Source organism: Anolis carolinensis, chromosome 2 (assembly GCF_035594765.1).
Source record: "Anolis carolinensis isolate JA03-04 chromosome 2, rAnoCar3.1.pri, whole genome shotgun sequence".
Lineage (NCBI taxonomy): Eukaryota > Metazoa > Chordata > Lepidosauria > Squamata > Dactyloidae > Anolis > Anolis carolinensis.
In genome coordinates this window covers 30,216,793-30,244,424 of record NC_085842.1, presented here as the reverse complement: position 1 = coordinate 30,244,424, position 27,632 = coordinate 30,216,793, and the positions used below count along the sequence as shown (strand labels likewise).

Below are 27,632 nucleotides of genomic sequence, written 5' to 3'. Positions count from 1 at the left end.
CAACAAACAAATTGAAACGATTATAGTAATTAATCATTTATGGAGAAGATGGGGGCTTGGAACTGTAGTCAATTGCATGTTCCAAGTAGCTGTCTAGCAATGTTCTTCATTCATGGGATTCACCCTTTAGTGGGTGATGGAGAGGGGACAGTGATGGCCTCAAACGACAACATTTCAGCCCTTCCCTGAATGGTTAGTTCCCCTCATAGTTGGCAGTCAGGGTTGCACAGATGTGAATGATAGGAAGTAATTGGTGAAAGGAATGGCTTTCCCCTAAATTTTGTAAAGAAAGAAGGTGGTAGTAGTCTTTTTCCAGCACATGCAATGGCTGATAATGGAATACTGGCTAAACTGCCTGGGGAACTTTGTGCGCTGTACTCTAAAAACAGGTAGCTTATGCAAGCTTTGCAAAACCAGACCACTGCATTCTTCTTTCAAAGCAATAATGGGCTGTATTTCCGTGATTCTGACTGTCCTTTCCGTGAAATCCTACTCATTCCAGATTTTTTAAAATATTTTTTAAGTATTCTTCTTTCTCTTTGGCCCTGACTTGAACTTCCTGGCAATTTAACAAGCAGAAGAATTCTTGTTTTTGTATTGAATGTTAAATTGACCAATGCTCTTTCCAACAGTATATAAATACTGTTGCTCTCCTGGTTATTTCTAAGTGTTGCAGGGAGTGCGGCAGGCAACTCCATATTCACTGAACTTCCAACTGAACGGTGTGGGAGCCTCACTGAAGAGCAGCAGACACCTGACAAGGAGGTAAGTCCATCCAGCCTCTGTTTAAAAGCCTCCAAAGAAGGAGCCCTGTCACACTCCAGGGCAGAGAGTTTCACTGCTGAACAGCTCTCACAGCTGTTCAGAAAATTGCATTGAATAGACCACATCAGTTCTAGATCATTAAATATGGTTTTCTGTGGGCGAGCAGATGGTGAATACTGGATGGCATATGTTCTGTATCAGAAACCAGAGCTGGTGCCGTTTTCTGGATCAGCACCCCAAATAAGCAAACCAAATCTAAAGTTGACAAAAAACTGATTCATAACCCTTTAGGTACTAGTGTTGGAGAGTGGTCCCTGATTAAAGTGGTCCATGGTTAAAAAAAGGTTGGTAACCACTGATTAAGACTGATTTGGCATGAGCCTTTATGGATTTCTGTCCTGTTCTTCAGATGTGTTGATGAAGGAAAGCAATATAGCCTCTCATAGTTTATTTTGCATCATCACACCTGAAGAATAATGTCCATTCTGAAAACTCCAGGCCTTAAGGTAGCTCTCCAAGGTCCTACAGAGTTCAGTACCTTATTTTCTCCAAAGAACAGCCTAAAGATCAGCCAGAAATCTCGAGTAGATTCACCACCTTGCTAACACAGAAGTCAGATCTATCATCTATCAGTCCTTATTCCCATTAACCCAACAATAAACATAGTTGGCCTTACACCCATGTAATTCATGTTTACCCCTGCAAATTTAGAAAGGAATGAGCGGGGATATGAGTGAATGAAAGAATGGGATTAACAATCTGAATTATGCAAGAGACTTATTACATTTTGGCCATGGGGAAAGGATACTATTTGGTCTTTCCCTTAGGCAGTAAAGTATTGCAGGATTGGGAATGACAACACAAGTGCAGGAAGGAACTTCCCACAGGTCAATAATGACACCACAGATACTGTCCAAAAGGTACTGCCACACTTGCAAGATTTGCAGTGACTACTGTGGTAATGGTGAAGAAAGGCAATCTGCTCTGGGTTTTAGTCTAAAGAAACCACTGAACTCTATGTCCAAAACAGGTTAGGTACATTGGATAGTTTTGTTGAATTATGGACTAAAACATCCTTTATGAAAATCAGAACTATCAGTAGCCAGTGGATTTGCACTGCCATATCCCACAATGAACAATTGTGATAACTGGGAGAGTGGCTGGGGATGGGGAAATTGTAGTTTTCCAGCCAAATAAAACTCCAGATTAGGTTCTGGAAGGAAAGGTTATTTATTTATGAATTTAAATCCCACCTTTCTTTCCAAATGGGATTCAGGGCAGCTGCTCTATACAGAATCACTATCTGCAAAGAGGCATTTGGGATCCATACAGCAGAAGAGTAATAACTCTATATACAACAAACACAGAATAAAATAGCAGAATGAATTCTGAATGGCTGAAGAGTTTGCAGATAAGGTCATGCCTTTCTTGTTCTTGCTTAGGCAAAGTGTGGGCCCTAGGTGTGGGTCTCCATTTGTTACTGGGACTGCAACTCACACATTTCCATGCGAGATCAATACTTATCTATACTGCACCTTTCCCCATAATTGGGACCCAAAGCAGCTCAAAACTTAAAAAGCAATACAATTAAAAACATGAAAAAGATAAATATCAAAATAGAATTAAACTAATTCAATTATTAAACAAATTCAATTAAAATACAATTATATATTTCCTTTCTAGTTTTTCATTGGGCATGTTGAAAAGGTACATTGGTGGTGTCATTTTGAAATTTGTATTTAATATCTTTTTGTGATATACATGAATCTGTTTCCAGTAGTTGGTTACTTTGTTGCATAACCACCACATGTGTTAAAATGTTCCTTTTCTTTCTCACATTTCCAACATTTGTTGGTGTAATTGTACATCTTCGCTAATCTCTCTGGAGGGAGATACTATCGTAGGTGCATTTTGTAGACATTTTCTTTTAGATTTTGACATGCCGTGTACTTCATTCTCCTCTTCCATGTCTTTTCCGATTGGGCCATTTTTGTCTCTTGGCCTATGCTTTGATGAAGAACTAGAAAGGAAAATCAGAAAAAAATGTTTTACATGACAAGTGGAAGATCGAGTGGTATATTGGAAAACCTCAGAGATATCTCCCTTAAAAGAATGGGAGAAATACAGTACAGATTTGTTGATAATGGATAAAATAACTGTACTTTTAAGAGGAAAAACTTTAGAGAACTTTGTTAATGAATAGCCATCAGTGATTCAACATCTCAATGTAAAATTTATAGGGGAACCTATGAAACTGTAGATAAGGAAGAAACAGATATCAGTTTGGAGCCTATGATACTTTTAAATGTACTGTTTAAATAGAAGATTGTGACCCTTTAAGGAAAATATATTATTTGAGAAATGATTATGGAACACTAATAGCTGGAAACTATTAGAATATAATATAATAACTGCAACAATCACTTATAAATGTATGTCTATTTGAATAAATACAACTATATAAAAATAAAAAGGTGTTAAAAACTATTCTACTAAAATAATACAGTACTTTAATTGTTGTAAAAGCCTGTCTGAAAAAAAGAAGGTTTTAGCCTGGCACCAGAAAGACAACAAAGGTAGGGACACATTTTGGTCTCCCCCGGAAAGCAGTTTTAGTCCAGAGACAGCCACTGAGAAGGCCCTTTCTCCATACTCCAAACTATCAGCTATGCTGGCTTAGACTTCTGGAAATTGTAGTCCAACAACATCTTGAGTGCTGCAATGTCCATACCATGGACCTAGGCAGAGAGATGGAGCCATCACCTGATAACATGTCTCACAATGGTATTAAGAGTTATGCTTGATAAATATGACTTTCAAGCAAGTGTGTTTAGGCAGGAAGTTGCCTAAAACACATTGTATGAAATGGGGTAGAGAAAGATACCCTGGATCTCTAGCAACCTTGGAAGAAGGCAAGCCTCACTTCAACTGGATTTTCTTTTTGAAACTCCCTCCTGCTGACAAGGAAATGGTCTCCTTATTGCATTCAAGAGAGTGATCAATGCTTAACTATTTTGTTTACTTCTAATGAACAGAGGCATTGTCAAGTCAGCTCGGACTAGTAGATCTCCTGTGCAGTTTCCAGAAGATGGGAAATCCTGTTCATATCTATGAAGACAACAAGTGCCCCATGTGCTGCAACTTCATTGTTTTCATATCCATACGATTAAGATTTGGAACCATTACCAGAGGGTGAGAGACAGACATTCACATCTGCACATAGACCCTTTTTGTACATGAAGCACAAAGACTGCATATCGTTTTAAGCACATGGGGACTTTCCTATTGGCGTTCCCACAGAATAACATTAAGATCATATTTTGCCCCACCCAGAAGTGTCTGCTGTATTCTAGATGATAGCCAAAGTTAAGAACAGATTAAATCTAGGCAAAGGGGAAAGGCAAAGAAATACAGAAGCAAAGGCAGATAGAAGCATGAAGGGATCTGAATAGGGTCAGAAGGAGAGCACAAATAACCAAAGTCTCCACAGAAGAAAGCAGAATTTCTGAAATTTAATGATAAACTGAAGAAAAGAGAGAGCGACAGAGTCCCCTTAATCAAGAACCAGGCTTTCTCCCTTTTTTTTGGTTTTTCTTCATATAAGAGGTTAAGGTCTGTAGATGTCTGAGTTTGAAGCCCTTTTAAACTTAGCTGTGCAATGGCTCAAAGTTGAGCAGGAACTCTCTTGGTGTAAAATTAGGATTGGAGTTTCCAAGAAAATGTGTGGTTGCCTCTGACACCCAATTCCTTGGGCTATGCCAGTTTAAATGGTCCACATACATTTTGTTGTGACTCACAGCCCATAGGAACTTGTAGGATGTCTGAGAGCAGAACAATATTCCATGTTAGACAGGCATTGAGTAATTGAAAGCTGGAGGGAGGAAATAAATGCTTGGTTTCATCACAGGCAGGACTTGGAGAGCAAAAGGGTTTAAAAGGGGAAGAGTGAAGAAGGGAAGGCAGGTGTTGCTGAAGGGGAAGAGAAGGAGGCAGCCGGGAACCGAGGAGAGGGCCACGACTGAAGGCAAGCAAGACACAAGCTGTTCTTTACTTGGCAGTGCAAATGAGAAGGAAGAGATGGTGATGCTAGGGAAGCGGCTGGGGTGGGAATGCTGCAAACCTTTAAAGCTAGGGTATTTGGGTGTCATGTTCACAGTCATTAACTACTGTATTCCATCTGATTAAAGCCTGAAGTCCATTTTGTGATCTTACAATTGTTGAACAAGATGCCAGTTAAGATTGTTAATGTATAGCCCCAGGTGGCGTAGTGGATTAAACTGCTGAGCTGCTGAACTTGCTGACTGAAAGGTTGGCGGTTCAAATCCGGGGAGCGGGGTGACCTCCCGCTGTTAGCCTCGGCTTTTGCCTACGTAGCAGTTTGAAAACATGCAAATGTGAGTACATCAATAGGTACTGCTCCAGCAGGAAGGTAACGGTGCCCCATGCAGTCATGCCGACCACATGACCTTGGAGGTGTCTATGGACAATGCCAGCTCTTTGGCTTAGAAATGGAGATGAGCATCAACCCCCAGAGTCAGACATAACTGGACTTAACATCAGGGGAAACCTTTACCTTTACTTTATACCTAAATATGTAATTTATCTGCATTAGTTTTCATTTCTAAAGCTGCCTTGAATCCCAATCCTTAGGAGAAAGCAAAAATAAAAATAAAAATGTATCTTAGAGGCTCCCAAAGCTGGAGAATAGTGTACAGTATATAAGGTTTGACCTTCTTTGGAAAAATGATTCTTCAGAAAAGGATCAGGCTGTTGCAATTGTTGAGAGGAGCTGTTCTCTGCCTTGATACTTATATTGTAGCATGTATATATTCCAATAGGGTCAGTGATTTATGTTGGGTGCTTAAAATGTCTCTCTTCTATCCATTTGCATTCATACTCTGCCAGGAGGGAAATGGAAATATTTTATAAAAATGTCTTTGGTGAAATAACACGACTGTTTAAAAACACTGGAGAAAGCACGTGAAAAGGTATTATTAGTAATGTTAAGTGGAGGCAATCAATTGCCTCAACAATTAAATAAGTACAGTAGAGTCTCACTTATCCAACATAAACAGGTCGGCAGAACGTTGGATAAGCAAATATGTTGGATAATAAGGAGAGATTAAAGAGAAGCCTATTAAACATCAAATTAGGTTATGATTTTACAAATTAAGGACCAAAACATCATGTTATACAACAAATTTGACAGAAAAGTAGTTCAATACACAGTAATGCTATGTAGTAATTACTGTATTTATGAATTTAGCACCAAAAGATCACGATGTATTAAAAACATTGACTACAAAAATGCATTGGATAATCCAGAATGTTGGATAAGTGAGACTCTACTGTATAACAAAATTATCTATTCTAGAAGAGATTGTAGTTGTCATAGATCATAATACTGCTGAGTGAATAAGTGCTACATTTTTGCTGAAGGTGTCTTTTGTTAGGGAGCTGACAAGTGTCCATCTGGAATTTCAGAGGTGTGCTGTTGGGCAGGCCTGAGGTGCTAGATCCCATCTAAACTTGGAAACTAAGAAGGGTGAGACCTGATTTGTACTGGATGGTAGACCACCAAAGAATATCAGGTGCTGTAGCCAATATTTTGAGGAATAACAATGGAAAGTACCTGTAAATATTCCTTACCTAAGAAAATCCTATGAAATTTATGAGATGACCATAAATTGACAAACATCTTGAAGGCAGGTGTGCACACACATACACACAATTAGGCAGGGCTACAGGGGAAAATAGTGCTGGTAGGCTACAATGGATGATGAGCGAAATAGATGCCTTGTATTTATTTAACCTTGTCTACCATTTTCTCCTTTCAGCTGCCATGATGCTTGGTCTTCCTTTTCCTGGTTTCTGTTTCCTCTTCCTCCTCTTTTCTTTGGCATCCAGTTCTCCTACTGGAGATGGCACTGTGGTGAACACCAAGAGTGGCCCCGTTAAAGGGAAACTTCTCTCAGAAAGCTCTAGTCCTGTGATGGCCTATCTGGGCATCCCTTATGCTGAGCCTCCCTTGGGGAACCAGCGTTTCCAGAAGCCTCGTCCACATCAGCCCTGGAGACAAGTCTTGGAGGCTAACAACTTTGGCAATGCCTGCTCCCAGATCACTTACCCAGAGTCGCCTGATTCAAAGGCATGGGCTCTCAACAGGCCTGTGTCAGAAGACTGCCTCTTTCTCAACATCTGGGTGCCCCATCCACAGCCCTCTACACCAATTCCCATTCTTGTCTGGATCCATGGCGGGGGAGGATTTTCCTCTGGCTCAGGTTCTATGAAATTATATAATGGAGCTTCCTTAGCTGCAAGAGAGAAGGTCATTGTGGCCTCCATCAACTACCGCCTGGGCCCTCTGGGCTTCCTTTATTTGCCACCAACAATTCCAGGAAATATGGGCCTGTTGGATCAACAGTTAGCACTGACCTGGGTGAAGGAGAATGCAGCTGCTTTCAGTGGAGATCCCAATAAGATAACCATTTTTGGCCACAATGGTGGGGCAGTATCTGTAGGTTTGCACCTCCTTTCTCCAAGAAGCCAGCCACTTTTCAGCCAAGCTATCCTGCAGAGTGCAGTTCCCAATGTGCTCTGGGGATGGAAACGTCCTGAGGAGGTTAAGCAGAAAACCCTTGCTCTCAGTCAGCTTCTGGGATGTGTGGAAAGGGATGAAAATGCTGTACTGCGCTGCCTTCAGGGAAAAAATGCAACCGAATTTAGTCAACAGGAGTTAGCTATGATGCAGATGCAGGAGTTCCTTCTGGATGTTCCATTCTTACCAACCACGGATGGGGACTTTTTGCCTGAGGACCCACAAAAACTACTCCAGTCAGGACACATCCAGGTCAAACCAATTCTGCTCGGTGGCACTTCGGATGAAACAGCTCATTTTGTGCCGTTTTACTACCCTGATGTCAAGGATGGCTTGATCTCTTGGGATCAACTTCTGAAAATAGCAAAGAGGACAATTCGCAATGTGAGTCCTGAAGATGTGAAGGCTGTGGCACTGAAGTACAGTGAAGACCATCAGGGTGCTGCACAGTACCGGTCAGCCATGACTCAGATGGTCAATGAATATGGGTTTTGGTGCCCATTAGCTGAATATGCGGCAACGGTCCAAAAAGCTGGGAGTCCTGTGTATGCTTACATCTTCTCTCACCACACTTCTGGTTCAGCCTCCCCTGAGTGGTTTGGTGCTCCTCATGGTGCTGAACTACCATATGTATTTGGTCACCTTGAGTTGGCTGTGGCGGTCAACAAAACGTATACAGAAGCTGAGGCTGCATTGAGCCATAGAATCATGCGCTATTGGGCAGAGTTCGCCAGAAGTGGGTAAGGCATTGTTGTTTTCACTCAGATTTCTCTGCTTCACGCAGAAAAAAAAATCTAGTCATTCAATAAATAAAGCAAAATGCAGGCAGTTTCCATCACTGAGATTATCTTGTTATGATACATCCCAGGAAACAGCTGTCACTATGTAGCAAAAGGAATAGCTGATGGCGTTTCATTCATTATGAACAAAGGTGTCCAGTTTGAGCATCCCTTATCTGGAATTCCAAAATCTGAAATACTGTACTCCAAAATTATTCACATTGGTTGCTAAGATTGCGGCACCTTTGCTTTCTGATGATTCAATGTGCACAAATTTTGTTTTATGAACAAAATTATTTAAAATATTGTATAAACTTACCTTCAGGCCATGTGTTCAAGGTGTATATGAAACAAATGAATCCCATCTCCAAAATATCTCATTGTGTACGTATATGCAAACACAGGTATTTCAAAATCAGGAAATTCCTAAATACATTCAGCCACAAGTATCAGATAAGAGATGCTCAACCTGTAAGTGGCTCCAATCAGTTCCATGCTATTGCCCAGACAGTGAGCAAGCAGCATGAGATTGAGACAGATTTGGTTCCACAAACATGTGGTCTCGAAAATTGTGACAGTGCGACTGTTTTGTAAACTGTTGTACAAGGGCTTGCAGTAACACTGTGTGAGACCTTGTGAAAGAGTTAGTGCAACATTTGGTGCTAGAGTCTCAGCGTTCTTAGGGGTTGAGATCAAAGACCCTCCATAGAGAAATTTTGCTTCCCTGTATGAAACTTTCCTCCAATTTCCAAATTTCTTGGCATGTCACACCTAGAAACCAGAATAATTCACATCTAAAACATGTCATATGTGTTTGCATTCCTTTTGGCAATTTTGCCTGTTCCTTTTCTTTGGATGCCCAAACTCTATTTCTCAAAGCTCAGTTCCACATTTAAGTTACTGCAATGCTGGAAATGTAGGAACCCTTCATGGCAAGGCAGATTTCTAACTGAGTGGGACAATGTCCTCATTTTTCTTTCCTGTGGCAACATGCCCACATTGATCTCAGATCTTGTGTAGCAAAAGCTTGGGCAACTGGTTGAGCAATCAGGAGTTGTTCAAGTATCGAACTGAAATCTCTGAGCTTCAGTTTTGTTTATCTTCTGCAAAAAAGGAAAACCCCTTCTACTGCATACAAAAACACCTCTTGCAAAACAAAAGAGTTCCAGAAGTGACCCTAATGGCCTACTTTGCTATCAGAATGAGACTTATCTGCTGCAAACATTTAAAAAATAAGAACATAAGGGAAAGTATGTTCAATGTGATCAAAGGCCCATGGCAAACAGCATTCTTGACCTCTGTTGGCTCTCCAGATGCTACAGAGGAGTCTTCAAGGTTGACCACAACTTGAGAAATTGCTTTTTGCAAACAACAACAACAACAACTTAGAGTTGTAGTTCTTGGACTTAAAAAGTAGTTAGTTAGATTAGGATTGCCCCTTTAAAAGGCAACTATTGCTTTTCTAGTTTTTTGGAGTAACTAAAAGAACTTTTTAGATGACTCATAGCTAAATGCATTACCAGATGCCAACACCTGAACCATGTGATATTCCTTCATTATTTAGATAGGCCATCCTCCTGTAACTCTAATGGTAACCAAAGGGAACAATTACACTGCAAAAGGAGTGATGTAATAACGGTATGTGTTATTGGAGAAAAAAAAAAAGGCCTTCTCTTAGTCCCAGTGCTACCACTAACCCATTTGGTAACGTCAAAGGAGAGAACCTTCATCGTGGTTTCTTCCATGATATGGGACTGCTTTCCGGAAGAGACTCCTTCACTGTTCTCTTTCTGCTAATGTTTAAACTTAGTGTTTTTCTGTTTTTTCCCCCAGTTACGTTTCATATGTATGTAAACTGTTTTTTACTAATATATTTGTTTAAATCCTTTTCAAAGTCTTTTGAACATTTTGGCCAACTTATATTTTAACTCTTAGGTCCCTTGTTGGGAAAGGTGTGGTGTACGTTAAATGAAGAAATGAATAAAAAGGAAGGAATCGCTGTTAATTTTTTACCGCCAAAGTTGAGCAGATGTGGTTTCTGTAGTACTTCCACAAAAGCTTTGCTCCTGGTATTTATCTGTCGAAACTGGTGACTCCCATTTCTTTGGGGCAATGAATCAACCCTGAGTTTTACTTTTTGGCCTTACAGATGGTAGCCAAGGTATTGAATTGTATTGCAGGGATAGGTTTCAGTACTTCAGATAGCTCTAATGGATTAGAAGAAATAATAGAAGAACTGCTGTTCTTTTTTCCTGTTATCAGTAGGGGTATAAGGTTACTTTTTACACAATGCAATGAGCAATGCAAGAAATTCCTTTGAAAAATACACCTTTTAAGCACTGGGATGCTATGAAAGGGTAGTTGAAATGGAAAGAAAGGAATAAGAAACTCTGTTTCTTCAGTGTCCACATGAGGTCATATTGGACTTACATATATTCTTACTTCTTCCACAGGAATCCCACAGGGTTAAAGGCCAAGGTGGGAAAGTGGCCGCTCTACAATGCCGCGCAGAAGAAGGTCTTCCTTCTTAACACTGAGGTGCCTCAAAATCCACTGGTCTCGCCTGCCCGCCACTGTGATTTCTTGAAACCATATTCTGCACAGTCAAGTAAGTTCAGCTTTCTGTTTTGCAGTGTGTGTTTTCCTGTCATGAACCAGATGTTTCTATGAATTCTGGCTTGTACCAAAACTGTTACCTGCAGGCACCATTATTAATGGTTCCTGATGCCGAGTTCAATTTCCTTTAGAAGGGATTCTGGGACAAAACACAAAGGGAGCAGACCAGTGGTTCCTCCTCATGCTGGAGAGATGATGAGTGGGATGCCACAGGGTTTTGTCCTGGTTCTAGTTCTATTCAACATCTTTCTTAATGGCTTGGATGATGGAATAGAGGGCATGTTTATCAAATTTGCAAACAACTTCACATTGGGAGTGGTGCTAATACCACAGAGGACAGAGTATTCAAAAGGAGTGTTGGAGTCTCCTTCTTTGGAGGATTTTGAACAGAGTCAGCATGGTCACCTGTCAGGAGTGCTTTGGTTGTGTATTCCTGTATGGATAGAATAGAATAGCTTTATTTGTCATTGTGCTATTACACAATGAAGTTACATGCCTTCACACCACAAAAAAGCAAAAAACAAAACAAAACAAAAACCCACTCATCCCTCCACCCCCCAACCACATAGCCCACAATGCCACATCAGTGCGAAACCACAGAGTTCAACATAGCCACAGCCCTAGGATAAAAACTATCATTCAGTGTGTTTGTCCTTGCCTTTCTCACCCTGTACCATCTGCCAGATGGCAATAATTCAAAAATAGAATATACTGGGTGAGATGGATCCCTAAGAATGCTCTGAGCTTCCTTAAGGCATTTATAAAGTTCTTCCAAAAAGGGGAAAGGGCCATCAATGATTCACTGTGCAGAAGTGGTGCCCTTTGGACTGCCATCCTATGTGCCAATGTGCAGCTACCAACCACGCAGAGATGCAGTACATTAGGACACTTTCTATAGCACAGCGGAAGAAATTCACCAGTAGTTTTTCATTCAGTTGGTGGCTCCTTAGGAGTCTTAGATAGTACAGTCCTTGCTGGCCCGCTTCACCAACACTGCCATATGGGCACCCCAGGTCAAATCGTTCTTCACAGTGACACCCAGGAACTTAAAACTGGCCACCTGCTCCATCTGCTCTCCATTTATGAAGAGCTGGATTTCGGATCTGCTCTTCCTATAATCCACGATGAGCTCATTGGTCTTGTTGATGTTAAGAGCCATATTATTGTCCCTGCACAACGAGAGCAACTGATCCACTAATTCTCACTGTCCCACAAAGGAACACTACACATGCACATCTTTAGGACAAAGGCTTTTGAGAAAAAATCTTCAACATCTTCTTCAAGAGGTCTTGGGGCCATCGTATCAATGGCAGCTAAATGGCTATCAAAATGTTATGAAGAATGTACTGTCTTCCAAAGTTTGTAGAATCTTCAACATTCCTCTTGAAAATTCAGACCTGTTCCTAATTAAATTTCTTGTTCTCACAAATGTTCCCCCCTTTCCTTTCTGTTTTCCTTCCACAGACAAATCTAATGAGGGTTCTCTTTCACCAAGTGAAGATGGGAAGAAATCCCAGTAGTGGGCATCTCCATGAATAATCAGCAAGCCTTCTTACAGATTTAGATGCTGATAAAGTGACAAAAGGAATCAGAGAAAGAAGAAATAGATTGATTGGATTGTGGATGATTCACAATCCCCATCGGAAGTGGGGACTCACCTTATTCATACATGGGACAACCCATATTCCTTTTCCATAATAGGTACTCCAAAAACAGATTAAAAAATTTCCTGGAAGCCTTAAGAAATGACAAGCTATTACAAAACAAAACAAGAACAAACACACTCACACATGCACAAAACACCCCCCCCCCCCCCCACCAAAACCTTCAAACATCCTTTCATGCTGAATATGCCCCATTGTTTTTGGGAAACTTTGCTGCGAATGTGATGCTTTAAGCCAGAACCCCATTAATAATCCACTTTTTGTATGCCTGCAATCCACGCTTTTGCCACTGAACTCTGAGGAATGCATCTTTTCTATTGTCTCAAGAAAGCATTTCTAGTAGTTTACTGTAGAATTAAATAAAAATCCTGAATTACATTATAAAACTGAGTCATTTTCCTTATTTTATTTTCTGTATTTTGTGAATTTCTCCCAAACTGAAGCTGGATCTACCTTGTAGAATGAATGTAGTTTGATACCACCTTAACTGTCATGGCTCAGTGTTACGGAATCATGGAAGCTGCAATTTACAAGGTCTTTAGCTTTCTCTGCCCAAGAGTGTGGGTGCCTCCCAAGCTGCAACTCCCATGATAATTAAAGTGATGCTTAACTGCACGGATTCTACAGCATCGATGCACATAAAGACTTTGCCAGAACACTGTTCAGATCACCTCTAAGATCACCTCTAAGGCATGCACACTTATCAAGTCATATTTTCTAAACCTCAGTGGAAAGCAATGGCAACCCAGCTCCGAACAAATTTTGTCAAGAAAAACTATGATATCTTCGCTTGAGGGTTTCTGCCAGAAATCAGAAATGCTGCAACAAGGAAGTGTTGGCAATGTTGCTCTTTTTCAAGTTTCATAAATAATAGGTTTTGCTGTCATCTGTCACCCATCATGGCAATTGTCACTATGCATGGCTGCACACATTATCCCAGGAAGCAGCATGCCATAGAAGATTCTGATTGACCTTTGCCTTGTGGGCTATGCACATGACATTTGTTAGCATCAAACGTGGTCATTTCTGGTAAGTTTAAAATATTTATATCCTGGGAAGACCATATGCCCCAACTATACACCATCCCAGAGAGTGGTGTTCTGGGTGTTACAGTTCTCAAAGGTGAAATGAATGGCTACTAGCTTCCAATTAGTTCCTGGAAATAGCTAGATCTCTGAAGAATGGATTCAGATGCCACCACGTAAGGATATTCTTGGAGGGGGGGGGAGGGGGGAGAGTGATCAGCACTCTGCCACTGCAGTAGATTAATCACTAAAGCAATCCTAAAAGGTTGGCAGGGCACCAATCTCAGTTTAAAAACCTCTCACAAAACAGAATTCACCACTATTCACATTGTTGGAAAGCTTTTACTGTCAAGACCAGAAGTCCTTTCTAATGTTTAGTCAAAACATGTTTCTTGTAATTTGAATTTCATGGTCCAGATGGAACTTTTTGTCAGTAGACTTGGTGGCAACTTGATGTGTGTGGAGGTCCACCATAGCCTTGGAGATCGAGTGATTTCAGCTATTGCAAGAATTGTGGGTTCTGAGCTTGGTGTGTCAGGTTCCCAAAGTGTTGAATAACACACATAAGTTGAAAGAAAAAGCTGAGGCTTTCATTTCACTTTGTCAAAAGTGGATGTCAGCAGAGTCTGCGCTCCAAAGACTGACATACCTCAATGAAACATACAGAACTATTTATAGGATCTTGACACCAGTTTGAAACAAAGGAATTCTACTGCCCTGAGTGTTAGAACCTCAAAGGTCTTGGAAGTAAGACATGCTCACAATGAAGATCACTGTCAACCAAGTCTGTATTTTCCTTCTTACTAGATTTCAAGAAAGCCAGTTCTATCAACCACTCTCCAACCCATGTTATATTGGGGAGGGAAATCTATAGGAGGAAAATGCTGTTGCATCCATGAGAAAAATAGCAAATTCAGTGGAGGGTAATACTTTTATCACCAAAATGTGGAAAGAACTGTAGTTTCTTTTAGTTGAGTTTGATTTGTGTTGGAACCTGCATCTTGTGGTTATTAGAAAATGTTATATATTGATGAATTTTCATCCCCTATTTTGAGCTGTGGCTATGTTTCCTTACAAGTGTACAGATGGTGCCAATGTGCCTCCGTTTGGATTGAATAGTGGTACATTGCAAACACAATCACAGTTGAAATCCTAATATATTTCCAGCAACAATTTATTGTTATTTATTTTATCATTTAGAGAATTTCCCCCTGTTCTTTAGACACAAAAGTACTCAGAGTAGCATACAAAATGTTAATGATAATAATAATAATAAACTTTATTTATACCCCACCACCATCTCCCCAACGGGGACTCGGGGCGGCTTACATGGGGCCATGCCCAGAACAATACAATATAACAAAATATAATAGAACAACAAATCATAGCACATTAAACAACACAATAAAATAAAATATACACAACATTAAACAAGATCAAAAAAACAATAAAACCAAGGGCGGGCCACATGAACACTAGGTTAAAACTCGGGGTGAGAAAGGAAGTAGGAGTAAAAACCACAGAGGACAGGGTCATAAAGTGGCGGTGCGATCTGGAGGACAAATATTGAAGGAGAGCAGCAAAAGGGATGTATGTAGTGATTACTTTGCCTTCAGGCTTCAATGTACATAAGAGAAATAATTATTACATAAATATTACATCATCATCATCATCATCATCATCAATCTTTATTACAGTCCAAAGACCCAATTTAAAAACAGAATGAGTGCAATTCTAGATGCATATGAAGAAGGGTAAAAACACTGCACATATATACAAGGTAAGATTCAATCTGAGTCTTATACACGAAGTTGTCTTATCCTGGCTACCTCGGAGAAAAACCTGACAATAGCCAAGGTCACATGGGGAAATTATCGCTCAGTAAAAACTTTACTTGGGATCGGGCACATCTAACGGGTAAGTTGCTCAGTAGTGGGTTAATAATATGTAACTGAGCCTGCTTGTGAAAACTGCAGGACAATAAGATGCGATACACACATTCATTATCCTGGTTATTACATGTGGAAAGTCTTGTACTGTATGGTGCTCCCGCAAATCTACCTCAAAGTGCATCTTGACTTGGAGAATAAGCAGCAATATTTGGTCACAGTCACGTTGTTAAGATAATTTGCTTCATGAAAAGGCCCAGCATAATGTATGCTCAGGACGCTTGGAGAACACAAAACATATGAGCAAGAATGCAGCAAGAAGGCAATGTTCCACACTCTTTGTTTAACAGATTTAAGTGCCATGTCAAAACTCAGATGAGATGAGAGGGATGAAGAGAGGCTAATAGAAGAGACTTTTTTAAAAAGTTAAGCTTGAACCAGTGTAATCATCCAGGGATAGATGGTGAATCAGACCTGAGCTCAGTCTGGAAACACTGACCTTAATCAAATATTTAAGGGTCCGCCACTAAGCTCTTGTTGACAGGGCGGTTTCCCTAGATTCTAACAGCAAGACGTAGGATGGCACACATCTGGGGAACTAGAAGAAGGCTGTTAGGAACTGTGATTGGTGCTGGTCTATCTTAGGTGTTGAGCCACTAATCCAGATGCTGGATGCCTACAGTTGAAATAAGCAATCTGATGTTGGTCTTTATAATATGGAGCCCCCAGTGGCGCAGTGGGTTAAATCACTGAGCTGCTGAACTCGCTGACCAAAAGGTTGGCAGTTTGATTCCAGGGTGCGGGGTGAGCTTTTGCTGTTAGCTCCAGCTTCTGCCAACCTAGTTCAAAAACATGCAAATATGAGTAGATCAATAGTTGCACACTCCCGAGGGAAGGTAATGGCGCTCCATGCAGTCATGCCATCCACATGACCTTGGAGGTGTCTATGGACAATGCTGGCTCTTTGGCTTAGAAATGGAAATGAGCACCAACCACAGAGTCAGATATGACTAAACTTAACATCAGGGGAAAGCCTTTACCTTTACCTTTGTAATGTAGACCTAAATTTTGTGCTGTTCCTGTAACAGGTTTTGTTATTTTTACAGTTACAAGATATATATGGTCTCACTGTGTTAACCATACTTTGTACCATAGGATAGACATTCACAGGATTCTCATTAACAGCAATAGCTGAAAAGGAGCTATTTGAGTTATATTTGAACAACATGGCAGGAAAAAGTTATTATAAACAATGGAGTATTAACAACCACTTTCATGAGCCTTGGCAGATGAGACTTAGACTAGTGGTCTCAAAAGTATTAAGAAGGAGAGGTGTCATTTAGCCTTCACATCAGATAGCAAAATATCTCAGGTTGGTAGTAGTGGCCCAGGAGTGGGAAGAAGATAGTTAACTTTTCTGATAATAATGGGGCTCCAAATCTTCTCCAATAAGCCCTAGCAATATTTGCATTTACAGTTACTATAACTGAGGGGGTAGCTGGAGGAAAAACAGACCATTCCCAGCACCTATTGCTTCAGGGTAATAAAAAGGGGATTTCCCTGTAAAAGAATCACTTTTTGGCCAGAGAAACTGGGATCTGTCCAGCAAGTTCCAAATTGTACAATAAGGCCCTGTGACTGAAATAAATTCTGGATGATTGACAAACTGGCAGAGACCTGAGTTGCTGAATCCCAAGTTAGGACAACTTGCTTAATTCTACTTAGTTTGAGCAACACTTAGTTCCTGGCTAACCAGTTTGACCATAGGGATGATAGGAGTTTGGGGAGAGATTTCCCAGCTTGATTTATGAGGTTTTTCAAGTTCAGATTCTTAGGACTTAACCCAGTACAACAAACAAAAGAAAATACAATAAAACTATTATACATTCCCTGATGTATGTTTATATTTCCTTAAGATGTTGGTTTTTTTAAATGTTGCTATATGTTTATTTTTTTCCTTTCCATAATTTGTTTAGTTTCAAAATCACTATATTGCTATTGATTACATTCATTTCCTCATGTACGGTTATGTTCTGGAAACCATGCCCTATGGGGAATGATCAAGGGAGTTGGGAAAGTTCATTCTGTATAAGGCACAATTCAGGGTGATCAAATAGCTACATTCAAGTATTGAAATGGCCACCATGAAGTAGACAAAGCAAGCTCGAGATCAAGCATGGACAAACTTTTTTGCCTTGGGACCACATTGTAGGCTTGTCCGGGAGGGCAGGGCTGGGAGGGAGAGGACCTGGACGCAAGCTGAGTGGGAAGGGCCAGGAGACAGCGAGGTCAGGAGGGAGCAAGGCAGGGCCTGGGTCATCCTCAGGTTGTCCTCCAGCAAAAGAACGAGGCTGCTTGCCTCTTTCTTATGCCAGGAGGAAGGCAAGACAAGCAGAAACTGCCCCGATCCCTCCCAATACTTTAACTTGTTGTATTGGCTTTTTAAAGTAATAATGGGACATTGAAGAAGGAGACAGAAGGCCTGATCCTTGCAGCCCAGGAGCAAGCCATCAGAACAAATACAATTAAGGCCAAGATCGAAAAATCAGCTGATGACCCAAAATGCAGACTCTGCAAGGAAACCGACAAAACCATTGATCATATCCTCAGCTGCTGTAAGAAAATCACACAGACAGACTACAAACAGAGGCACAACTATGTGGCCCAAATGATTCATTGGAACTTATGCCTCAAGTACTACCTCCCAGCAGCAAAGAATTGGTGGAATCACAAACCTGCAAGAATTGGAAAATGAGCATGCAAAGATACTGTGGGACTTCCGAATCCAGACTGACAAAGTTCTGGAACACAACACACCAGACATCACAGTTGTGGAAAAGAAAAAGGTTTGGATAATTGATGTTGCCATTCCAGGTGACAGTTGCATTGACGAAAAACAACAGGAAAAACTCAGCCGCTATCAGAACCTCAAGATTGAACTTCAAAGACTCTGGCAGAAACCAGTGCAGGTGGTTCCGGTGGTGATGGGCACATTGGGTGCCGTGCCAAAAGATCTCAGCCGGCATTTGGAAACAATAGACATTGACAAAATTACGATCTGCCAGCTGCAAAAGGCCACCCTGCTGGGATCTGCGCGCATCATCCGAAAATACATCACACAGTCCTAGACACTTGGGAAGTGTTCGACTTATTTTGTGATATGAAATCCAGCATATCTATCTTGTTTGCTGTGTCATAATATAATAATAATAATAATAATAATAATAATAATAATAATAATAATAATAATAATAATATACTCTGTTTCTAAAGGCGTTGTCTAAGTTGTGAGGCCACCTTGAGTCCCCTTTGGGGTTGAGAAAAGTGGGATAAAAGTGCCGCAAATAAATAAATAAATAAATAAATAAATAAATAAATAAAACTTCTGGCCCGATCCTTGGGTTGTCCTCTTGGTATTATGCCAGGAAAAGGGCGAGAGAGGCGGTGGCTGAGAGTGATCCGGAGGGCTCTCAGCCGTCATTATTTATTTATTTTATTTATTTACAGTATTTATATTCCACCCTTCTCACCCCGAAGGGGATTCAGGGCGGATCACATTATATACATATAGGGCAAACATTCAGTGGCCATATACACATAGAACCGAGACAGAGACAGACATAGAGGCAATTTAACCTTCTCCTGCGGGGATGTTCAATTCTGGCCACGGGGGGAGCAACTGCTTCATCATCCACTGTGACAGCACTGTGATGGCACTTCCTCATTCCAACATCGTAAATTAGTTAAATTTGCCTCCCCACTTTATAAGTGGTACCTTATTTCCTACTTGATAGATGCAATTATCTTTCGCGTTGCTAGGTCAGCAATGAGCAGGGGCTATTTTTAATTTTTTTTTTATTGACAGGTGCTCACCCCACCACGGGCTGGCCTTGAACTCATGACCTCATGGTCAGAGTGATTTATTGCAGCAGGCTGCTCATCATAGCCATAGCCCAGCCCCATGCCTTCCTCGAGCTGTCCTTCTGGCATAAGGATGGGGCTGCTTGCTCCATCCTTATGCCAGCAGGAGGGTAAGATACATGATGGTGAGAGCGAGCCAGAGGGGTCTCAGTAGCTATGTGCCTTCCTCCCCCATCTTTTTGGCATAAGAACACAGTGGGCTTCCGTGTCCTTCTGCCAAGAGGACAGGGAAAATGAGGAGGGCCTGAGATAAGCACCAAGGGGGGTGCATCTAGCCCTCGGGCCTTAGTTTGAGGAACTCCGGTTTAGAGGAAAAGATGAGAGCATGTGTAATCCTGGGATTTGTAGCCTGGCAAAGTGACAAAATATCACACCAAACATCTCAGATTACTTTAGGGTGGGAACATCTTACCTAAAGTAGAATGAAAGTGCCATAATTGTGAAGTATTGACACATTTTTAAAGCATTAATTTAATACTGGAAATGATTATAGTAATCAATTACTTATGGAGAAGGGGCTTTGGATTTGTAGTCAATTGTAGCTCCCTATCTATGTTCAGCATTCATGGGGTTGCCTTTCACAGTGGGTGGTTGAGAGGGGACAGTGATGGCCACCGACCACAACATTTCATCTCTTCCATGAATTCTCCTCATAAAATTGGCACTCAGGATTGCACATACGTAACGTGAATGAAAGGAAGTAATTGGTGTAAGGAATGGGTTTCCCCCAAATGTTGTTAAGAAAGAAGGTAGTATTAGTCTTTTTCCAGAACATGCAATGGCTGATAATGGCTAAACTGGCTGGGGAATACTGGAATATGGAATGCAGCCTAAACTGACTTGGAAACTTGGTGATCTGTACTTTAAAAACAGGTAACTTACACAATGTTTGCAAAAATCAGACCACTGCATTCTCTTTTCAATGCAAAGATAGGCTGAGTTTCCATGATTTTGAAGTACTACCCATTCCAATTTTTTAAAAAAACTATTCTTTTTTCCTTTTGACTTTGACTTGAACTTCCTGGCAATTTCGCAAGCAGAACAATTCTTCTTGCTCTTGTATGAAAATGTTCAGTTGGTCAATACTCTTTCCAAAAGTACATAAATACTGTGACTCTCCCAGTTATTTCTAAGTGTTACAGGGAGTGTGGCAGGCAACTCTGTATGCATTGAACGTCCAACTGAACAGTGTAGGAGCCTCACTTAAGAACAGCAGACACCTGTCAAGGAGGTAAGTCTCAAACAAACCAGAAAATTTGCCTTGGAGAATGTGGGAGTGATCTAGGGACTGAAGGACAAGAGGTCTGGGCTGAATCATTTATATTAGGAACCTCAAGGTCAAGCACCTTGTTCTCCTGGCCAATATATGCTACTGAAGTCCAGACACCTCCAACGATGTTCACTTGGTTTAGAGCAGTGGTTCTCAATCTGTGGGTCCCCAGGTGTTTTGCCTACAACTCCCAGAAATCCCAGCCAGTTTACCAGCTGTTAGGATTTCTGGGAGTTGAAGGCCAAAACATCTGGGGATCCACAGGTTGAGAACTACTGGTTTAGAGGATCCATTGTTGGATAAGAAATATGCATTCCCTGGCGATGCAGATCTATCAGTTACTCCCACACCAGAGCACTGCATTGCACTGATGATTTCTATACTTCCTTGGATTTAGCTTCACTTGGCTAATGTACATCTAGTCTCCAAGTAGTAGTCATAGCTATTGACTATGGAGAAATCGAGAGGAGGTGGTAGAGAAAATGAGGCAGAGGGTGTGATTTAGGGCACAGTGATATAAGCATGGCAGCCAGTGAAATCTATATCATTTGGGTTTGAATCCACTCCAGGGTTTACTCCAAACTTTAAAAGAAAAAAGGAACCTAACAGAACCTTTAAGACTGATTTAGCATGACCCTTTATGGATTTCTGTCCAGTTCTTCAGATGTGCTGATGAAGGAGAGTAATATAGCCACTCATAGTTCGAATATTCTGCACCATCACACCTGAAGAAGTAGGCTGAAATGCTTGAAAACTCATGGTAAAATCCTCTTTCAAATCTTAAAGCTGCTTTCAGATCCCTATTCTGAAACAGACAGATATGGCAACCATTCTAAAAACTCTAGGTCTTAAAGTAGCTCTCCAAGGTCCTACAGAGTTCAATGCTGTATTTCCCCAAAGATCAGACTAAAAACTGGAGTAGATTCACCACCATGTAATTTATGCCTAGTTTTGCAATTTTAGAAAGGAATGAGCAGGGATATGAGTGAATGAAAAGATTGAGTTTAGCAATCCAAATTGTGCAAGACTTCCTAAAGTATTGACCATGGAGAAAGGATGCTATTTGGTCTTTTCCTTAGGAAGTAAGGTATCGTAGGATTGGGAATGACAACACAAGTGCAGGAAGGAACTTCCCACAGATCAATAATGACATCACAGATACTGTCCAAAAGGTACTGCCACACTTGCAAGATTTATAGTAACTACTGTGGTAATGGTTAAGGAAGGCAATCTGTTCTGGGTTTTAGTCTAAAGAAACTACTGAACTCTATGTCCAAAAAGTTAGGTACATTGGATAATTTTGTTAAATTATGGACTAAAACATCCTTTATGAAAATCCAAACTATCAGCAGCCAGTGGATTTGCATTGCCGTATCCCATAATGAACAATTGTGATAACTGAGAGAATGGCTGGGGATGGGGAAATTGTAGTTTCCCAGCCAAATAAATCTCCAGATTAGGTTCTGGAAAGAAAGGTTATTCATTTATTTATGACTGTATATTCCAGATAAGGTTGTGCCTTTCCTGTTCTTGTTTAGGCCAGAGATGGGCAAAGTGTGGGCCTCCAAATGTTACTGGGACTGCAACTCACACATTTCCATACAAAAACAACAACAATATTTATTTATCTAAATTGCACCTTTTCCCATGATCTGGACTCAAAGCAGCTCAAAACCTAAAAAGCAATACAATTAAAAACATAAAAAGATAAATATTAAGATAGAATTAAATTAATTCAATTATTAAACCAATTCAGTTAAAATACAATTATATAAAAATAAAAAGTTGTCAAAAACGATTCTACAAGCCACCCTGAGTCCCCTATGGGTGAGAAGGGCGGGATATAAGTATTGTAATAAATAAATGTAATAAATACTAAAATGCCCTAACCTGTTACGGTTGTAAAAGCATATCTGAATAAAAGGTTTTAGCCTGGCACCAAAAAGACAACAAAGGTGGGGACGCATTTTGGTCTCCCTGGGAAAGCAGTTCCGGTCCAGAGACAGCCATTGAAATTATATACGACTAAAGGAAGTTCACAAGAGAAAATAAAAACCTAAATTGAGGAAAATCTAGGAGGATGACATCGAAAGATTAGAACAAAAAAATATGAAAGGAGAGGTAGAAGAGGTAATAAAGAAATTGAAAGTGGGAAAAACACCTAGGATAGATGGTTTAATAGTAGAATTTTACAAAACGTTTAAACATTTTTTTAACTCCGCAGCTGGAGAAACTCTTTAACAGCATTCTAGAGGGAGGGAGACCCCACCATCCTGGCAAACCTCTATAATAATTTTGATTCCAAAATCAGGAAAATAAAAATCAGAAATTGATTCATACATATCAATTTCTTTAATAAATCAAGACACGAAGATATTTAAAGCAATAATTGCAAAAAGACTGAATGGGTTTATAGGAAAATATATTATAAAGTGGTTTGTTGTTGTTTCAGTTGCTTCCGACTCTTTGTGACCTCATGGACCAGCCACCCCCAGTCTCTTCAAAGATAATATTCATCCATTTTGCACTTGGGTTGGCCCCTCTTATAAAATGGATTTATAAAAAGAGACAAATGGCAGATTTAATAAGAAGGTTAAAAAGGTAAAGATGTCCCCTGACGTTAAGTCCAGTCGTGACCGACTCTGGGGGTTGGTGCTCATCTCCATTTCTAAGCCAAAGAGCCAGCATTGTCCATAGACACTTCCAAAGTCATGTGACCAGCATGACTGCATGGAGCGCCGTTACCTTCCCGCCGGAGCGGTACCTATTGATCTACTCACATTGGCATGTTTTCGAACTGCTAGGTTGGCAGGAGCTGAGGCTAACAGCGGGCGCTCCATTTTGTATAATTCATTATACAAAAGAAAAAGAGGTAAAATCTGGAATAACATCACTAGATATTTTTTAAAACCTTTGACTGAGTAGAATGGCCAATGTTAAAAAAATTAGTTCATCAAATGGGTTTTGGAGGAAAAAATCCAACATATTATTTGGAAGACTGAAGAATAAAAAGCCAGACTAAAGAATAAAGAGGAAAGAATAAAGTTTCAGTATTACTTAATGATGGAGAAACGAACAATTTAACATAAGCCAAGGAACTAGACAAGGTTGCCCTTTATCTCCAATTTTATTTATACTAGTGATTGAATTATTAGCGAATGAGATAAGGAAAGACAAAGATATAGAAAGAATAGGACAAAAAGAAAAAGTAATGATTAATTTACTTGCACATGATACTTTGTTGACTATAATAAAACCATTAAAAGCTTTAAAAATATTCAGAAACATTTGGAAGATTTTGAAGAAATAACAGGTTTGAATATAAATACAGTAGAGTCTCACTTATCCAAGCCTCGCTTATCCAAGCCTCTGGATTATCCAAGCCATTCTTGTAGTCAATGTTTTCAATATATCGTGATATTTTGGTGCTAAATTCGTAAATACAGTAATTACAACATAACATTACTGCATATTGAACTACTTTTTCTGTCAAATTTGTTGTATAACATGATGTTTTGGTGCTTAATTTGTAAAATCATAACCTAATTTGATGTTTAAAAGGCTTTTTCTTAATCCCTCCTTATTATCCAAGATATTTGCTTATCCAAGCTTCTGCCTGCCCATTTAGCTTGGATAAGTGAGACTCTACTGAAACAGGTTTGAATATAAATGTTTGCTAATTAACAATAGTAGAGGGGGAAAAGAAAAAATTAAAAGTAATTGTAAGATTCAAATTACTGAAAGTTTCAAATATTTGCGGATAAATATAGCTAAAAATACACAGGAGAAAAAAAAAACTAATTATTGATAAGTTGAAAGAAGAGATAAAAGAAAAAACTACTTTATGAGGTTACCATGAATTGATAAGCATCCCGAAGGCAGGTGTGGTGCACACACACGCACACACACGTTTATTTATTTATTTGAGAAATTTATATGACACCTTTCTCTGAGCATAGACCTAAGGTGGTTACAACAGAATAAAAATATACAATACAAAAGTGCAAACAACCCATTACAACATAAATATTTGAAACAGCAAACACAATTAAAATCATGTGAACACTGAAAGCAAGATAAAAACCCGGAGTTTCCACTACCACTTGTTTGGCTTAATTAAACACTTTCTCGAAAAATAACGTCTTCACACCCTTCCGGAATGCCATTAAAGAGGCAGGGCTACAGGGGAAAATAGTGCTGGTAGGCTACAATGGATTATGAGTGAACTAGAGGCCTTGTATTTATTTAACCTTGTCTACCATTTTCTCCTTTCAGCTGCCATGATGCTTGGTCTTCCTTTTCCCGGTTTCTGTTTCCTCTTCCTCCTCTTTTCTTTGGCATCCAGTTCTCCTACTGGAGATGGCACCGTGGTGAACACCAAGAGTGGCCCCGTTAAAGGAAAACTTCTCTCAGAAAGCTCTAGTTCTGTGATGGCCTATCTGGGCATCCCTTATGCTGAGCCTCCCTTGGGGAACCTGCGTTTTCAGAAGCCTCGTCCACATCAGCCCTGGAGACAAGTCTTGGAGGCTTACAACTTTGGCAATGCCTGCTCTCAGTTCACTTACCTAGAGTTCCCTGATTCAAAGATGTGGGCTCTCAACAGGCCTATGTCAGAAGATTGTCTCTTTCTCAACATCTGGGTGCCACATCCACGGCCCTCTACACCAACTCCCATTCTTGTCTGGATCCATGGAGGGTCTGGATTTTCCTCTGGTTCAGCTTCACTGGACTTATATAATGGAGCTTCCTTAGCTGCAAGAGAGAAGGTCATTGTGGCCTCCATCAACTACCGCCTGGGTGCTCTGGGATTCCTTTCTTTGCCACCAGCTATTCCAGGAAATATGGGCCTGTTGGATCAACAGTTGGCATTGACCTGGGTGAAGGAGAATGCAGCTGCTTTCGGTGGAGATCCAAGCAAGATAACCATTTTTGGCCACAATGGTGGGGCAGTATCTGTGGGTTTGCATCTCCTTTCTCCAAGAAGCCAGCCACTTTTCAGTCAAGCTATCCTGCAGAGTGCAGTTCCCAATGTGCTCTGGGGATGGAAGAGTCCTGAGGAGGTTAAGCAGAAAACCTTTGCTCTCAGTCAGCTTCTGGGATGTGGGGAAATTGATGAAAATGCTGTATTGAGCTGCCTACGGGAGAAAAATGCAACTGAATTTGGTCAACAGGAGTTACCTATGATGGAAAAGAGTGAGTTCCTTCTGGATCTGCCATTCTTACCAACCACGGATGGGGACTTTTTGCCCGAGGATCCACAAAAACTACTCCAATCGGGACACATCCAGGTCAAACCGATTCTCCTCGGTGCCACTTCCGATGAAGCATCTGCTTTTGTTCTGTATTACTACCCTCATGTCAAGGATGGCTTGATCTCTTGGGATCAACTTCTGAAAGTGGCAAAGATGACAATTCGCAATGCAAATGCTGAAAATGTGAAGGCTGTGGCCCTGAAGTACAGTGAAGACTATGAGGGCGCTGCACAGTACCGGTCGGCCATGAATCAGATGATTAGTGAATATGGGTTTTGGTGCCCATTAGCTGAGTTTGCGGCAACGGTCCAAAAAGCTGGGAGTCCAGTGTATGCTTACACCTTCTCTCACCACACCTCTGGTTCATTCTTCCCTGAGTGGCTTGGGGCTCCTCATGGTGCTGAGCTACCATATATATTTGGCAGTCTTGAGGTGGCTTTGGCTGTCAACAAAACATATACAGAGGCTGAGGCTGCATTGAGCCATAGGATCATGCACTATTGGGCAGAGTTTGCCAGAAATGGGTAAGGCATTGTTGTTTCCACTCAGATTTCTCTGCTTCATGCAGAAAAAAACCCTAGTCATTCAATAAACAAAGCAAGAAGCAGACAGTTTCCATTACTGAGATTACCCTTGTTATTGTACAACCCAGGAAACAACTGTCACTGCTTTGCAAAAAGAATCACTGATAGTGATTCATTCATCATGATCAAAAGTGTCCAGTTTGAGCATCCCTTATCCGGAATTCCAAAATCTGAAATACTCCAAAATTATCCACATGTGCAAATAATTCAAAATTATTTAAAGTATTGTATAAAATTACCTTCAGACTATGTGTGCAAGGTGTATATGAAACAAATGAATTTAATGTTCAGACGTAGAACCCATCTCCAAAATATCTCATTGTGTATGTATATGCAAACACAGGTATTTCAAAATCAGGAAATTCCTAAATACATTCGGCCCCAAGTATCAGATAAGAGATACTCAACCTGTAAGTGGCTCCAATCAGTTCCATGCTATTGCCCAGACAGTGAGCAAGCAGCATGAGATTGAGACAGATTTGGCTCCAGAAACATGTGGTCTGGAAAATTGTGACAGCGTGACTGTTTTGTAAACTTTGTACAAGGGCTTGCAGCAGACATTTTGTAACACTGTGTGAGACCTTGTGAAAAGGTTAATGCAACATTTGGTGCTAGAGTCTCAGTGTTCTTAGGGGTGGAGATCAAAGAGGGCATTTGCCCTCCATAGAGGAATTTTGCTTCCCTGCATGAAACTTTCTTTCAGTCTCCAAATTCCTTGGCAATACCAAGACAGGGACATTAAAAATGTTTCAGACCTAGAACCCAGAATCATTCACACCTAAAACATGTTATATGGGTTTGTATTCTTTTTGCAACCTTGCCTGTTCCTCTTCTTTGGATGCCCAAACTCTATTTCTCAAGGCTCAGTTCCACATTTAAGTTTCTGCAATGCTGGAAATGTAAGAAACCTTCGTGGCAGGGTAGATTTCTAACTGAGTGGGGCAATGTCCTCATTTTGCTTTCCTGTGGCAACAAGCCCATATTGATCTCAGATCTTGTGTAGTAAAAGCTTGGGCAACTGGTTGAGCAATCAGGAATTGTTCAAGTATTGAAATGAAAGTTCTGAACCTCAGTTCTGTTTATCTTCTGCAAAAAAGAAAAACCCCTTCTGATGCATACACAAGCACCTCTTGCACAGAACAGGATAGTTCCAGAAGTGACCGTAATGGCTTTCTTGGCTATTAGAATAAGTCTTATCATCTGCAAGCAAATAAGAAATAAGAACATAAGGGAAGGTATGCTCAATCAGATCAACGGCCTGAGGCGTGC

General features: G+C 40.5%; 2 protein-coding genes across 3 annotated transcripts in view; both read left to right on the top strand.

The window, feature by feature from the left end:
* Nucleotides 1-656: 656 nt before the first annotated feature.
* On the top strand, nt 657-12,808 carry LOC100557088 (cholinesterase). 2 transcript variants are annotated; one of them, XM_008105617.2, is made up of 4 exons: nt 657-765; nt 6,603-8,103; nt 10,596-10,750; nt 12,223-12,808. In XM_008105617.2, the coding sequence occupies exons 2-4, from the start codon at nt 6,608-6,610 to the stop codon at nt 12,276-12,278; spliced, it is 1,707 nt and encodes a 568-aa protein (XP_008103824.1). In that variant the 5' UTR covers nt 657-765; nt 6,603-6,607; the 3' UTR covers nt 12,279-12,808. The 2 variants fall into 2 exon arrangements, with proteins under 2 accessions (XP_008103824.1, XP_003217973.2); XM_003217925.4 differs by lacking the exon at nt 657-765 and adding an exon at nt 4,636-4,789.
* Nucleotides 12,809-20,329: 7,521 nt separating this feature from the next.
* The window catches only part of LOC100557286 (acetylcholinesterase), a 10,140-nt gene continuing 2,837 nt past the window's right edge, over nt 20,330-27,632 (top strand). Inside the window, exons 1-2 of the mRNA XM_003217926.4 lie at nt 20,330-20,488; nt 24,803-26,303. Coding sequence (XP_003217974.3) covers nt 24,808-26,303 — 1,496 coding nt within the window. The 5' untranslated portion in view covers nt 20,330-20,488; nt 24,803-24,807. The remainder of the gene's footprint in view (nt 20,489-24,802; nt 26,304-27,632) is intronic.